At 38.1% G+C, this 15,385-nt stretch overlaps 4 protein-coding genes across 4 annotated transcripts; 2 read left to right on the forward strand and 2 right to left on the reverse strand.

Moving 5' to 3' along the window:
• The first annotated feature begins 385 nt into the window (after positions 1 to 385).
• LOC110790360 (probable LRR receptor-like serine/threonine-protein kinase At3g47570) lies at positions 386 to 4,232 on the forward strand. The gene is made up of 3 exons (XM_021995144.2): positions 386 to 3,220; positions 3,327 to 3,706; positions 3,833 to 4,232. Exons 1-3 carry the CDS (start codon positions 514 to 516, stop codon positions 3,857 to 3,859), a joined length of 3,114 nt encoding a protein of 1,037 aa, XP_021850836.1. The 5' UTR covers positions 386 to 513; the 3' UTR covers positions 3,860 to 4,232.
• A 1,105-nt stretch (positions 4,233 to 5,337) lies between these two features.
• Positions 5,338 to 6,384, reverse strand: LOC110790364 (peroxisomal membrane protein 11A). Its single transcript, XM_021995147.2, has one exon. The coding sequence runs from the start codon at positions 6,290 to 6,292 to the stop codon at positions 5,555 to 5,557; it is 738 nt and encodes a 245-aa protein (XP_021850839.1). The 5' UTR covers positions 6,293 to 6,384; the 3' UTR covers positions 5,338 to 5,554.
• A 204-nt stretch (positions 6,385 to 6,588) lies between these two features.
• On the forward strand, positions 6,589 to 10,952 carry LOC110790366 (probable LRR receptor-like serine/threonine-protein kinase At3g47570). Its single transcript, XM_056842583.1, has 5 exons — positions 6,589 to 6,594; positions 7,323 to 7,439; positions 7,539 to 7,706; positions 8,975 to 9,716; positions 10,357 to 10,952. The coding sequence occupies exons 1-5, from the start codon at positions 6,589 to 6,591 to the stop codon at positions 10,950 to 10,952; spliced, it is 1,629 nt and encodes a 542-aa protein (XP_056698561.1).
• A 542-nt stretch (positions 10,953 to 11,494) lies between these two features.
• On the reverse strand, positions 11,495 to 14,729 carry LOC110790361 (probable LRR receptor-like serine/threonine-protein kinase At3g47570). The gene is made up of 2 exons (XM_021995145.2): positions 12,107 to 14,729; positions 11,495 to 11,943 (listed from the first exon to the last, which is right to left on the reverse strand). Exons 1-2 carry the CDS (start codon positions 14,727 to 14,729, stop codon positions 11,495 to 11,497), a joined length of 3,072 nt encoding a protein of 1,023 aa, XP_021850837.1.
• Positions 14,730 to 15,385: the final 656 nt, after the last annotated feature.

A 15,385-nucleotide genomic window follows, 5' to 3' on the forward strand; every position in this document is an offset into this window, starting at 1 on the left:
TTTTGGGCACAAAAAATTGGCCCGAAGTTTGGCCCCGCCTGACATAATGGGCAGATTTTATCCTCTCGACCCGGCCCGCCTTTTGATTAGGTCTAGGTAAAACGTACATAGTACAATGTTACTAATTGCTTCAGCCTAGTTGGTTTAGAGCACGTTTAGCTAAAGTACAAAATATGGATCTGTTAAATTTGCGGTCCACTCATTTCCATGCCAAAGTCCAAACTACCACTCACAGGATCACAACCCATAGTGAAGATATTAGAGTCCATGGACCCCATCTCAACTTGCAAGTAAAAAACCAAAAGAAAATACTCAACTTGTCAATCAAAAACGCTAAAAACGGAAAGATAGTGTTCACACTTGGAAGTCCAAGGTTTTCCAAACAGGCTAAGCTCCTCCACAATTTGCATATCACTACCATTTATTCTTGATGTACCTGTCAATTTTTTCAGCAACTTAATCTACAAACTTTGACTTCTACATCTGTATAAAAAGAAGACATTTTATGAGCAGATGAATATCTCCACACAAAAAATGTCATGCTCAAACTCTTTCTTTTACTGGATCATTTTCTCTCTGTCTGTGTTTTTCTGTCTTGAATTCTTGATAGCCAGCGACACTAACACAGACAAGATAGCACTGCTTGAAATCAAAGCCAAAATAAGTGATGACCCTCTCGGTGTCACAAGCTCGTGGAATGAAACTCTCCACTTTTGTGAGTGGTATGGTGTTACTTGTGGAGGAAGGCACCAGAGAGTAACAGTACTAGACTTGCAGTCCTCAAAACTTACAGGTACCCTTTCTCCTTATCTTGGTAATTTAAGCTTCCTCAGGATACTCGACCTTCGAAATAACAGTTTCAGCAGCGTACTCCCACCGGAAATCGGTCGTTTGCACCGGTTGCAAACTCTCCAGCTGTCTAATAATTCCATCGGAGGGGAAATTCCATCTAGTATATCAAATTGCTACAGTCTTACAGGTATATACCTTATTTTGAACAAGTTTGTAGGGGAAATCCCGCCAACGGTTGGTTCCCTGTCACATTTGCAGTTTCTTAAGCTAACAAGGAATAACTTGACCGGAAGCATTCCTTCATCTATAGGGAACTTATCATCCCTCTCTATCTTCTCCGTAGGTGGAAACAACTTAGTCGGGAAAATTCCAGATAGTCTAGGCAAACTAAAGAATCTGACCTCACTGACTTTATGTGATAATAAGTTTTCTGGAGAACTCCCACCCTCTATTTTCAACCTCTCTTTGTTAACATACTTATGTTTATACCAAAATGACTTTGAAGGAAACCTTCCACCAGATATTGGTAACACTCTCCCGCTTCTTCAGTGGTTCTCTATATTCAATAATCGATTTAGTGGACATATTCCCACTTCAATATCCAATGCCTCAAATCTACAAGTTCTTGATTTGTCAAAAAACAATCTTCGAGGACAAGTTCCTTCTCTGCACAAATTAGTAAACCTTATTCACCTTGTCCTTTACAGTAACTCCCTTGGGTTTGGCCAAGCTCAAGATCTGAACTTTGTTTCTTCCTTGGCTAATGCAACTAATTTGCAATGGCTTGAGATAGATCAAAATAAATTCAAAGGAGTTTTTCCGAAAATCATATGCAAATTCTCCTCGATTACAAAATTGGTATTAAGTGACAACAACATAGCAGGAGAAATTCCAAATTGCATAGAAAACTTGGCGGAAATGCAAATGTTTGATGTTAGCAAAAATGCACTTTCTTCGGTCATTCCTCACAGCATAGGAAAACTCCAAAACCTCGAAACTTTAAATCTAGGTGATAACAAATTAACCGGGGTCATTCCACCTTCAATTGGAAACTTAACCAAATTGTCTATGACTGACCTGTCAAATAATAGACTTGAAGGCCAAATACCTCCTGCTCTTGAAAATTGTAGATCACTAATAGGACTATTTCTATCTAATAACAATCTTAGTGGCAGTATACCCTCACAACTCTACAACATTCCCTCCTTATCTATTGCACTCTATGTAGATGGAAACCACCTAACTGGGTCACTCTCTGAGGAAGTTGGACAATTGAAAAATCTGGAAGCCCTTGATGTTTCTGGTAACATGCTATCAGGTGAGATACCAAGCTCTCTTGGTAGTTGCCTATCGTTGGAGCTCCTAGGCATGGACGAAAACAATTTCCAAGGCCCTATCCCTAATGCACTGCAGAAATTAACGGGTCTTGTTGAGCTAGGTTTGTCATACAACAATTTATCTGGAAAAATTCCAACATTTTTAGCGAGCCTCAACTTGCAAATATTAAACCTATCGTACAATAACCTTGAAGGTGAAGTACCCATTGGTGGAGTTTTCAACAATGCAACTAATCTTTCCATCATTGGAAACAAAAGAATTTGCGGAGGCATATCAGCCTTAAAATTGCCACACTGCAATGTTAGCCCCACCGTCCAGAGAAGAAAGTTGAAGAACAGGAAGAAGTTGATCCTTGTAATTCTTTCAACTATTTTGGGAGTTACTTTGCTAGTTGTTTTACTTGTGTTATCATATACATGCTGTCTAGAAAAGAAGACCAAGGAAACCACAACTTCTAATGATTCTGAAAAAAATCGGAATTTTTCTTACCAAACCCTTTTTAAAGCAACTAACGGATTCTCCTCGGAAAATTTAATTGGCACTGGTTCATCTGGGGTTGTATACAAGGGAATCCTTGAGGATGGATCTACAGTAGCTATCAAGACATTTAACCTTGAATATCGTGGTGCTTCCAAGAGTTTTTTGGTAGAATGTAGTGTCCTCAGAAGCATTAGACATCGAAATCTTCTCAAGGTGATAACAGTTTGTTCAAGTATTGGTTATCAAGGCAAAGATTTCAAGGCTTTGGTTTACGAGTACATGGTGAATGGGAGTTTGGACAATTGGTTGCATCCGATAGAGGCAACGAGAGGAGTTGAAGACACAAACGATGACTCGAGAAACTTGAATCTTCGCCAAAGACTTGATATTGCGGTTGATATCGCATTTTCTTTGGAATATCTTCACCATCATCATGGCGCCTCCATAGTTCACTGCGACCTCAAGCCAAGCAACGTTCTCCTTGATGAAAACATGGTCGCACATGTAGGCGACTTTGGCCTAGCCAAGTTTCTCATGAAAGATACCGACTCTCATGCCAAACAGTCCAATTCTATTGGAGTTAGAGGTACCATCGGTTACACTCCTCCAGGTAAGCGACTAGTTTTCTTACACATGTCTCCAAAATTATACATGTAAAATCTCTATAGAGAACCTATTTTAGTTTCCTGTATCAAACATTTAGCATATACATGCAGAATATGGTGCGGGAAATGAAGTGTCTACCAGAGGCGATGTCTATAGTTTTGGGATCCTGTTACTAGAAATGTTTACAGGAAAGAGGCCTACAAATGAAATGTTCAAGGGGGGCCTAAGCTTGCATTGCTTCGTCAAAGAAGCTCTGCCTGAACATGTGATCAAAATTCTAGATCATGTCCTTGCCGAAGACATAAACTTTGAGGAGACAGATAACAGCATGATGTTGGAGGCCCTTATTTCTATACTTGGAATAGCACTTTGTTGCTCAAGTGAGGTTCCTCGAGAAAGGTTGAACATGAATGATGTAACTGCAAAGCTATCATCAATCAGAAACAGGCTGCTTGGAACTTGTTCAAACAAAAGAGGAGAATTCAAGCAGGTAATGTTTCCATTCCTTTTCCTCACTAATGATAATATAAAGAAAGATAGGATTATTTCTGCAGCAATGTCTCCAGTTGAAGTTAGAAATATTTATCAGATTTTATGAGCTGTTTTCTGGGTGCAGGGACATGAAGGTGATATAAATGTCTAACCAATGTTATCTTCAGAGGAACAAACTTGTGATGTGTTGACTTGGACACGAAGAATAAGATGAGCTATATACTTCATGAACTTCTCTTAAAATGTTTAGTGCACTGAGTTCCTGACTCGGGATCAGAGCAGCTATCTAATTCAGAATACAGTCTCTAAATTATTTTGATGATTTGTTTTCAAGCTTAGATGAATCACAATTTCATTTGGGGAGTCAGGCTTTGTTGTTGTAGATGAATCACAATTGAACATTATTAATGCCTTATCCGCATTAGGTGTTTGATGCATAAGTCTTTTCTTGGATACCTAGTGGCCAGTGAAAATAACCAGATATATCTTGTTTAGATATGATAAACTGAACAATATTCCAAAAACTCTGTTTTGGACTTTTGGTTCCTATGTGTACCCAATGTAATATGTGGATCAAGTCATCAACCATCATGTAAGTCAATACCTTAAAATCTAATATGAAAGGATTGTAGCTTAATTGAGTAAAATTTTAGCTTTAGTGCTGCAGGCAACTTATGTTAACAGACCTAACACACTGGCATTAGGAGAACGGAATACAAATACAAGGATGTTCTGCAGTCCAGCACAGGCGCGTGAGATGGGAATTTCTTCCACAACTAAGTTTAATGAAATAAGCATAAGCTTGTCATCATTTGAATAGTTAGACACAATACATTAAATCAAAGCAACTATCGTTTCATAGACAATGCCAAAAGAAGAAAACTACACCGTCACAACAAGATTTTAACAAATTGATTTCTTTTAAGTAGGCGAGCAAAATGAACTGAAGCAGAACCAATAAGTGATATTCAATAAAGAAAGTTTTCAAGTAGTACGCTCAAGAAAACTAACCTTAATTTCGGTGGTCCACGAACAATAATGCATTTGATTCAGAAAGAACAATGATCTGTAGCAACTCGATCCCTGAGAAAGCCGCATCCCAAGAGCATCAACATGAAACTGTCTTAATTGGATGCTTGCTTGAACCAAAAGCTCAGCTTTCAGCTGATAAACATAACTTTTTTTCCAGTTCTGACATTGTAGTTGGAGACTTAGAGCAACTGAAAAACCAGAAGCTTTCAGCTGAAGACCACTGTTTGACTGTTTCTGACACTGGAAACTAAACTTCTACCCAGGGCACAGGTTGGATACGCGCAATGTTACTATCAAACTATCTTCAGTCACAAATAAACTCGTCCAAACCCAACTACATGTACTGAGAGATGAACAATTCTGCTACCTGTAAGGCTATTACTCGTAACTGTTATGAAAATATCAGGTCCACATTAATGCAGATGAGAATTTGCATCTGTTTAACCACTCTTGAAGTCAGCTAACGAGCAAAGAGTCATTTCCTTGACTAGAGATGATTAAATATACATGGATCAAGCTAGGCTTTTCTGCTTGGAAACCATGATTTTCAATTTTTCTGTTTTTGCTACTAAGTAAAAGCATTGGGACAGTATCAAAGGTTAGAAATTCCTCATTTTCCAATAAATCTAACATCAAGCAGCTCCCAAAACAAAACACATTGCACAAAAGTTGCAAAATTTCTGTATTCAATTCATTTCCAGTATTCACTTTTATTACAAAGAAAGACTAGATCATTCCTAATAAAACAATTCATATTATTTCATCAATTCTCCATCAATTCAACCTCAAATGAATCAGGAATAAACAGAATAAATCAACAAGAAACCCAATTTTTGTGCGTGCTAATCAGGGCAGACAACAATCCAGCACAAGAAAGGACAAAAGGAGTAAAAATCTTCCTTTTACCATCACGAATATCAGCCAACGCCATTAATCCATCTGCAAAATCCTGCAAAATCGACATCTTCTTCAACATCATCTTCAACCTCAAAACCTTCTCTTTTTCTCTCTCCTCCGCGCAATTCTCATCTCTTGCAACCGCAATCTCAATACTCGAGCTCAAACACTTCAATTTCTCATCAATTTCCTTCAAATCCTCAACCTTCAACGTAATACTCCCAATGTAACCCACAAATTCCGCCCACGCGCTCAACTTCTGAAGCTCACGCGCGTGGCGAGCGTTGATCAATCCAGATTTCGACAACCACACGATTTGCTCCACGAAGTAATACACTCCTTCTCCACCGTACGCGAGGACAGAGAGGAGAAACAACTGACGGCTTTGAGATTTCTCACGCGCCGCTGACCGCAACGCGTTGACGTCTTGGATGAACTTCCCAAGGCGAAACGCTTTTCGGCTGAGACCGACGCTGGACTCAAACGACTTAAGGTGGCGCGTGACGGGATGCGTTTGGGGAAGGAGTGAGGAGGAGATGATGAATTTGGAAGCGTAACGAGAAATCTTCAATAGTTTGTCAACACCATCGCGCTTTGCTAAGTAAGCTTCTAGATGCTTCAGGAAGTCTCTCTCTTTCTCAGACTTTGCCTCCATTGAAATTGTTAATTTTGTTCAACACGATGTCGTGTTAGGGGTGATTCATCTTCTTCGATTTTTTTGGAGAAAGATTGTTGATTGACAGAGGATTTTAATGGCTTCAAATCGAAATTATTGTTGGGTAAACGATGTCGTTTAGTTTTAAGTTATGATGACTCATCATTTTTTTCTTTGACTTGTGTGCCGATATAAATATTTTATTCACTATTTATTTTGATTTATTTGAAAAAAAAATCATTTTCTTTTGCAGTTTATTCTTTCGGGCAGAGAAATCATTGGGAACTGAAGATGAAATGGAGGTTATGCGATTCTGATGATTAGTAAAGAAAATTGAGCTCTGGTTAGTAATTAGTGCTAATCTGTTTCATTTCATTAAAAAAATATAAAATGCAGCTTGTTTTTAATTAGGAATATTTAAATCTTGTTAATTTTGTTACTAGTGAATATGACAAATTGACAATGGATCACAAAATTATTAGAATTCTGGGTAAATTTTGAGCTTTTTTTTTTCCCTTCTGATTTCTAAATTATTACTTGTATTAGTTTAGACATGCATCTGGGGAAATGATTAGTGGAGTAGTTCTTAATTATTATTTTTATCAATTTTTGTAATTAGGGTTGAATCCCAATTTTGGAGGAAATCATGATTTTGGGCTACAACCTGCAAAAACAATCAATTTTTCCCCCTAAAAGTGAAGAAATTATTATATTCTCGTGTTTGTTAACCATTTTCAACTGAATGTTATCTAATCTCTGAAATAAATGGAGTTCCTGCTTGTCAATTTATCGAAAATGGTTCATTTTGTTGCCCACATTTTAACTAATTAGAGATGGATTTGTATTAGAATTTTGTTGATAAGAACAATAAATAATGTCACATTGACCCATATCTTATGTATGAGTTGGTTTTAGGCTTTGTCACTTTGTTTGATTTGATTTCAGGCTGAATAGCTAAAAATGTCGCTTTGGCTTGTTAAATTTTTGGGTACACTTGCTGAATTGATCAAATTTTATCTGTTAATTTTAGGTTGACTTGAGCATTTCTAACTCTGAAGTAGATTTGATATTTGATGAAACAATTGCACCTATGGGAGAGTGCCTTGTGAAGATCCCATCAAAGTGGGAAGACAAGTATAATGCTGAGGTACTTCATTTAACTCGTTATTCTGATAATTGTATGATACGAAAATCTGGTTCATATGATAAAAATTCGAAACTTTTGTTGAAAACATTCTTCAGTTAGGCTTTAACCCCTGTTTCAGCATGCTGTATGTATTTTAATTCTGATTTTTTCTACGTTTTCTGCGATTTTTCTTTATCTGGTAAAGTTTTCTTCTTTGAGGTGCCAACTGCCGTAAGTTCAAAGGAGAATGTGCAGACTTTTGTTCTTCATCCGCAGTATAAGCAAATTGTAAGTTAGTTTTCCTCTGCTGTACTGAAAAAAGCCTAATGATTATACCGCGTCATCAGATAAATACACATCCTTTAACATTAGTTTATCTATACTAGTGGTACATTTTGGATCCCGGGGGACATGTTTTATGAACGAGTAAAATGTTAGATTAACAGTCAGTGTGTATATATAAATTGTATTCATCAGTGATCTACTTAAATTTCTATTATAATCATGTTTAAAGACAAAAAATTAAAATAATAACCTTTTGGTAGTTGTGAGATTTTTTTGTTTGGTAGAGGTAGTAGACTATTAGGTGCGCCTTTGTTTATTGGAGGAGGTAGTCATAAGTACATGATACAAAGGAAAGGATTAGAAAATTGTACTCATGACTATGTATGTACCTGCTAGTCTTTCTTTAAAAGAAAAATTCAAGAGTGGACCATATGCTTTTCTGAGGGAGCTTATTTTACACCTCTTATGCTCTGTTGTGTTCACCTTATTTCCACTTCTTTCAGATAAAATAAGTTCAGATAAGATAGTCAGGAAAAATAAGGGTTGACCAAGTACAAGTTGTAACTAAGATAAGTTTTGATAAATCCAGAAAAAATAAGTGAAAATCAAGTAAATAGAATGCATCCTTGGTGATCTTTATAGAACAGAACAGCAGGAAACTTAAATGAAAAAATAGCACATATTCCTTATCGGAGTTTAATCAATGTTACACAATCTTTTCTACTTACCCCTTAATTACTCAAATTTTGCCTCCTAATTAAGAAAATCTACTAAGCTTTCTCTACCTGGATAAGGTTTGGCTGAATCTATTACCACAGATTACACTTCCATGGTAGTTTTCCCTTAAGTTTTTATCCGAGCTTTAGCCACATTTAGTAAACATCAAATGCACCAGCTCCTGCCAAAGCGTTGGTATGAACTCAAATTATGTAAACTAAGTGATATTCCTCGCCATAAAACAAAGATGTCGCTTTACAACTACCACCAGGCATCTGATAAATTATTTGGTTGCAATCTTCTCCATGTTCTCACCATCACATTCCTAGAAATGCACTTGCAGGGAGTCTTTTATTTTATTTTACATTATTTGGTAAAAACGCGAATCAATTGTTAATATATTTGCCTTGGTTTATTCATAATGACAATATATTCTTCCATCTCTCTGTAGTTAGAAACTAATACTCCCAGATTACAGTTGTAGTATGGGAATTCCCTCCAACTTATTGATCATGGTTCTCTGTGCCACCTTTCTCTTCTGTTCGTGTCCTCAGTCCTCCATGGCTGGTTATCACCAGGAGACTGATCATTCAGCATTACTTGAAATTAAAGCCAAAATAACTGATGACCCTCTAGATGTGATGAGCTCGTGGAACGACACTCTCCACTTTTGTGAGTGGCACGGTGTTACTTGTGGTCACCGGCACCAGAGGGTGATAGCCGTGGACCTCCAATCCTCGATGCTTACTGGTTCTCTTTCCTTACATGTAGGAAAATTAAGGTTTTTGAAGCAGCTTCTGCTCCAAAATAACAGTTTTTTAGGCCCAATCCCTTCTGAAAGCGGTTATTTGCACAGATTGCAGTATCTGTTTCTCTCTGATAATTCATTTCAAGGGGAAATCCCTTCAAGTATAACTGGTTGCTCCAGTCTTGTTGTGTTGGATGTCGTGAGTAACAGGTTGGAGGGACAGATACCACCCGGGATTGGTTCACTATCCAAGCTTCAAATTCTTCAATTGTCAGTAAACAATCTCACAGGAACTGTTCCTCCATCTCTAGGTAACTTATTGTCCCTACTTAAACTCTCCATTGGTAGAACTAAATTGGTTGGGGAACTCCCAAAGAGCCTAGGTAAACTGAAAAACCTCACCTTTCTTTCATTCTTCTCAAATAACTTATCTGGTATTGTTCCACCCTCTATCTTTAATCTCACATTCTTGACTACTCTAGATTTGGGAGAGAATCACTTAGAAGGGAGTCTTCTTTCAGACTTGGGCAATATGCTTCCGATCTCAGGTACTTCTCCATTCATAGTAATCCGTTTACTGGACTCATTCCTGCGTCAATATCCAACGCCTCAAAACTGGAAATTCTTCAACTAAGTTCCAACAAGCTTCAAGGGAAAGTTCCTTTTCTAGAGAAGCTAGTTATACTTTCCGAGCTTTTGCTTTTTGACAACTTTCTTGGAGATGGACAACTTGATGGCTTGAACTTTGTTTCTTCCTTGGCCAATGCCACCGAACTAAGAGTACTTGATATAAGTCAAAATTCCTTCAAAGCAATTTTCCTAGGATCATCTGCAATTTCTCAAAACTTACAAAATAGTAATAGATAATAATATGATAGCTGGACAAATTCCAAGTTGCATAGAAAACCTGGTCAACTTGCAGCTGTTTAATGTGTGGGGAAACCAACTCTCCGGTGTCATACCTCTGAGTATAGGAAAGCTCCATAACCTAGAAGAACTAGATACAAGTTTTAACCAGCTATCAGGTCACATACCAGCCTCAATCGGAAACTGGTGCTTTAACAACTGAAAACAGTAGGCCTTGCGGAGGTATACCTGAATTAAAGTTGCCAAAATGCAACTCTAACACCAACTTCCAGAAAAGTAGATTGACTATAATATTTGCTACTGTTTTTGGGTTTTGTGTAGTTCTGCTACTGGTGTTTGTATCAGTATATGCCTTTTGCTGCAGAAAGAGAAGCAAGGAACTCATAACTTCAGGTGATTCAGAAATTTCTCTGACAAATTTGTCTTACAAATGCCTTTTAAAAGCCACAAATGGGTTTTCCTCTGAAAATCTTTTAGGCAGTGGCACCTTTGGGATCGTATACCACGGAACCCTGGACGATGATGGTAAAGTTGTTGCCATAAAGGTGTTTAAGCTAGAGCACCATGGTGCTACCAAGAGTTTCATTGCTGAATGTGAGGTGCTCCGGAACATTAGGCACCGGAATCTTGTCCAGGTTATAACAGCTTGCTCAAGTCTTGATTATCAAGGCAATGATTTTAAGGCTCTAGTCTATGAGTATATGGTAAATGGGAGATTGGAAGATTGGTTACATCCAGAAATCAATACATTTAACGGCACAAATTATGCTCCAAGGAACTTAAATCTTCGGCAAAGACTTGATATTGCTTTAGCCTTGGAGTATCTTCATCACAATTGTGGTGCGCCCGTAGTTCATTGCGACCTGAAGCCAAGCAATGTTCTCCTTGATGATGAAATGGTTGCGCAGATTGCTTAGAAATTAAAGGTTAGTTCCTCTCACATGTTCATGTTCTGAGCAATGTCTTCAGACTTCTGAATCGTGTACCTTGTCCTTCTGGAAAACTCTAATGAACTGGTTGTTCTTTAAGCTGTACCTAACAAGGTTGGGGACTTGGGTTAACGAGTAACATTAGGCGGGATATCCCCTTGTAATGAACTAATGTCGCCATTAGTATTCCAAAAACAAGGCTGTAAATGCAAATAATGACCTGTATAGCTGCTGCAGGTTCCTTAGAAAGCTTAGGCATCCTGAGGATTTTTTGAGATAAAACCAAAAAACGTAGAACCATCAAATGTTCCACCAAAACTGAAACCATCTATCATAGTTGTGTTCTGATTTATATTGACTCTTGTTGTCTCCTTTTGGATCTCTGTTGTACTTGTATAATTTAATTCGTGAGGTCTTTGATGTCCACGTAAAATATCGATAATACCCTTAAAATTTAAATTGTACGGGATCATCTTAATATACTCCTCAAGTCCAAAAGGTACAAAAATAACAACCATTAAGTAGAAGGTTTAACAATAGTTTCCGGGAAATAAATCCAGATTGTTTTTATCATCGTCTAGAAAGTGTACTTTCTGGGCTGCTAGTGTTTCCTCTGTCTTGTACATAGTCCCAAAGAGCTTCTTGCTAATTGATGATAGCTGTGCAGCTACATAACTCATGTCCAACCTTTCTCTTGAGACCTCAGCAGAGCAGTGAAGTGCTATTTCTAGTATAGAATTCATGGCATTTAATTTTGCACTTCTACCGGCATCCTCCATGTCGTCTATGTCCTGAAGAAGAGCACGATCTAGAATCTCGGTCACATGTTTAGGCAGAGCCTTCTTCACAAAACCGTGCAAGTTCGGACTGTCTTTTAATATGTCTGTAGTTGGTCTCTTTCCTGTAAACAATTCCAGTAAAAGGATCCCAAAACTATAGACATCACCGCAAGTGGACACCTCATTTCCCAATCCATACTCTGCATGTCACATATACGGTACCTCGAATGTATTATGACGGAAACATAGTAAATACTATATACTTAAAGATGGTTGATACAAAATTAATACTATTATAGGACCATCCATTCCCACATACTATTATAGTATGTGGGAATGGGTGTATGGATAGTATTTAGTTACCTGGAGGCACATAACCAATTGTTCCTCTAGCTTCAAGAGAGCTGGATTGAATCACATGCGAGGTGCTTATTCCGTTTGTTAGGAACTTAGCAAGCCCAAAATCACTTAAATGTGCGATTTTATCATTATCGAGGAGAACATTGCTCGGCTTGAGGTCACAATGAACCACGGGGGCACCAGAGTGATGGTGAAGATAATCCAACGCAAATGCAATATCAACCGCAATATCAAGTCTTTGGTGAAAACTCAAGTTCTTAGTGATATGATTTACACCCTCAACCGTACTAAATGCCTCTGTTGGATGCAGCCAGTCTTCTAAACTCCCATTTGACATGTACTCGTAAACCAAAGCTTTGAATTCTCTACCCTGATAATCAACACTTGAACAAGTTGTCATCACCTTGACAAGATTTCGATGCCTGATGTTTCGGAGGATCTCACATTCAGTTGTGAAGCTCTTGAAAGCACCGCAGTACTCTTGGTTAAATATCTTGATGGCAACAGTTGATCCATCCTTTTCAAGGATTCCCTTATATACAAACCCAGATGAACCACTGCCTATTAAGTATTCGGAGGAGAACCCGTTTGTGGCTTTATAAAGGGTTTGGTAAGTCAAATTTAGAAATTTTTCTTTAACACCTGAAATAGTGGGCTCCTTGGTTCTCTTCCTCTTCCTTAAACTGTATAATGACACAAGTAAAGCCACCAGCAAAGTAACTCCAAAAAGCGCAGATAGAATTGCAACTGTCAATTTCTGTCTGTGTTCTAATCTTCTTTTTTTGGTGTTGCGGCTCAGTTTACAGCGGGGCAGCTTTAACTCGGGTATGCCTCCGCAGAGCCTATTGTTTCCAGTTATCAAGACACCAGTTGCATTGTTGAAGACTCCACCTGTAGGTACATCACCTTCAAGATTGTTGTGTGACAAATCTAACCAGAGGAGACCCTTTAATGTTTTTAATGCACCAGGAATGGTGCCACTGAAATTATTTTCTTGCATGTATAGGAACTCTAACGACTCGCAACTACCAAGAGAACTTGGTATATGACCTGATATCATGTTATGTGAAACATCAAGGCTGTCAAGATTCTTCAATTGTCCGACTTCTTCAGGGAGGGATCCAGTCAGATGATTTCCAGAAAGATTGAGTATGATGGACATGCTGGGGAGATTAAAAAGTTGCGACGGTATCGTACCGCTAAGCTTGTTATTTGAAAGATCTAATCTTGTTAGTGATCTACAATTTCCAAGAGTTGCAGGTATTTGGCCTTCAATACTGTTATTGTGCAGGGAAAAAATAGACAACTTGGTTAAGTTTCCAATGGAGGGTGGAATGATCCCTGAAAATCGGTTACCTCTTAACTGTAAAATAATGATGTTTTGGAGCTTGCCTATGCCTTGAGGAATGACCCCTGCAAGTCTGTTGTGACTAACAGCAAAAAATTGCAGTTTTGCTAAGTTCATTATGCAATTTGGAATTTCACCAGCTAAGTTATTGTTGCCTAATGTCAAAAAAGTAAGAGATGAGAAATCACAGATGATTCTAGGAAAAGTTCCTTTGAAGTTGTTTTCACCTAACTGTAGCCATTGTAAATTGGTAGCATTGGGCAAGGAAGAAACAAAGTTCAAATCTCCGGCTTTGTTACGCCCAAGGGAGTTACTGTATAGGACAAAGTGAAAAAGCCTTGCTAAGTTGTGCAGAGAAGGAACTTGTCCATGGAGGTTGTTCACTGACAAATCGAGAAATTCTAGACGTGAAGAATTGGATATCGAATATGGAATATGTCCGGTGAATCGATTGTTGTGTATTGAGAACCACCTAAGATGGGGAAGAGTGTTACCTAAATATGAAGGAAGCTCTCCTTCCAAGTCATTCCGGGCTAAACTTAAATCTGTCAATGAAGAGAGGTTAAAGATCGAGGGAGGGACTCTCCCGGAAAACTTATTGCCCTCTAATACAAGAATGGTCAAATTTCTGAGTTTGCCTAGCCATTCTGGAATCCCTCCAACCAAATTGTTTTCAGCTATATGGAGCTCTAAGAGGGATGATAAGTTCCCCAAAGATGAAGGAAAGTCGCCTGTCAAGTTGTTACTTGTCAAGTAAAGATATTGTAAATGTGAAAGGGAACCAAGGGTGTGCGGGATTCTTCCAAGCAACCTGTTATTGAAAAGGTATAGGTGAACAAGACTATAGCAACTAGATAAATTTGATGGAATTTCCCCTCCGATGGAATTATTAGACAATGAAAGAGTTCGCAACCTACGCAAACGACTAATTTCTAGTGGAATTGTTCCGCCAAAATTATTATTTTCAAGGTATAGCTCGTTGAGAAAGCTCAAATTACCAAGATGGGGAGAGAGGGTACCTGTGAGTTTCGAGTAACCCAGGTTAAGGACTGTCACTCTCTGATGCCTACGGCCACAAATAACCCCAGTCCACTCACAGAAGTGGAGAGAGTCATTCCATGAGGTTATGATACCCAGAGGGTCATCGCGTATCTTGGCTTTGATATCGAGCAATGCTAGCCTGTCTGTGTCATTGTTTCCGGCTACTGAGAACTGAATACACCAAAACAAAGTTGCAGCAGAAATCATCCGTAAAAATAAAGAAGATGAGCAAGACATGTTTTGTTTTGTGGAATTGTGGATTGTTAAGGGCCATATACTGGCATTGTTTCTCGCAGACTTAATCGCCAGTTTGTAAGAATGAAAGTTCGCAGAAGAAGCCACTAAAGATATAAAATGACTTGCAGATGCCGCACATCACGGAAGAATTTAATGGCAGGAGCCTGGAAATTGTGGAAGACTATTTGAATATTGCAAATTGCTTGGATTATATACTCTAATTTAAATACCCTCTTCTGTCTTCAAGTATTTAACAAAGGAGTGACGATTAATCAAGCTTATACTTATATTATTATCCACATGGGAGTCGTCACTATACAACCGGTACAATCAAGGCTTTTATCTTTCTGAGTTGCTCATTTTAAGCTCTAAGTTGTAGCTAAAATTGTCTGGTACACTCTTTTTATAGAAAAGGCTAACTTATTAGTGCACATGGAAGTTGAGGAACTTTGAATCATTGTAGTATACTAAAGGAGTAAACGAGATTATGGAGTTGGAAATTAGTTCTTGTTACAATTTTGCAACAAAAATCATAAGAAGAAGAAGAAGAAGAATTCATGGTTAACAAGCCTGAAATGCTTCAGGAATTTGGTCCATTTATTATCTATAGACAAGCATGATTGCAATATCAATGTCAGAAACAACGAAGAAATTCT

The sequence above is a fragment of the Spinacia oleracea genome, chromosome 4 (genome assembly GCF_020520425.1).
Source record: "Spinacia oleracea cultivar Varoflay chromosome 4, BTI_SOV_V1, whole genome shotgun sequence".
Taxonomy (NCBI): Eukaryota; Viridiplantae; Streptophyta; class Magnoliopsida; order Caryophyllales; family Amaranthaceae; genus Spinacia; species Spinacia oleracea.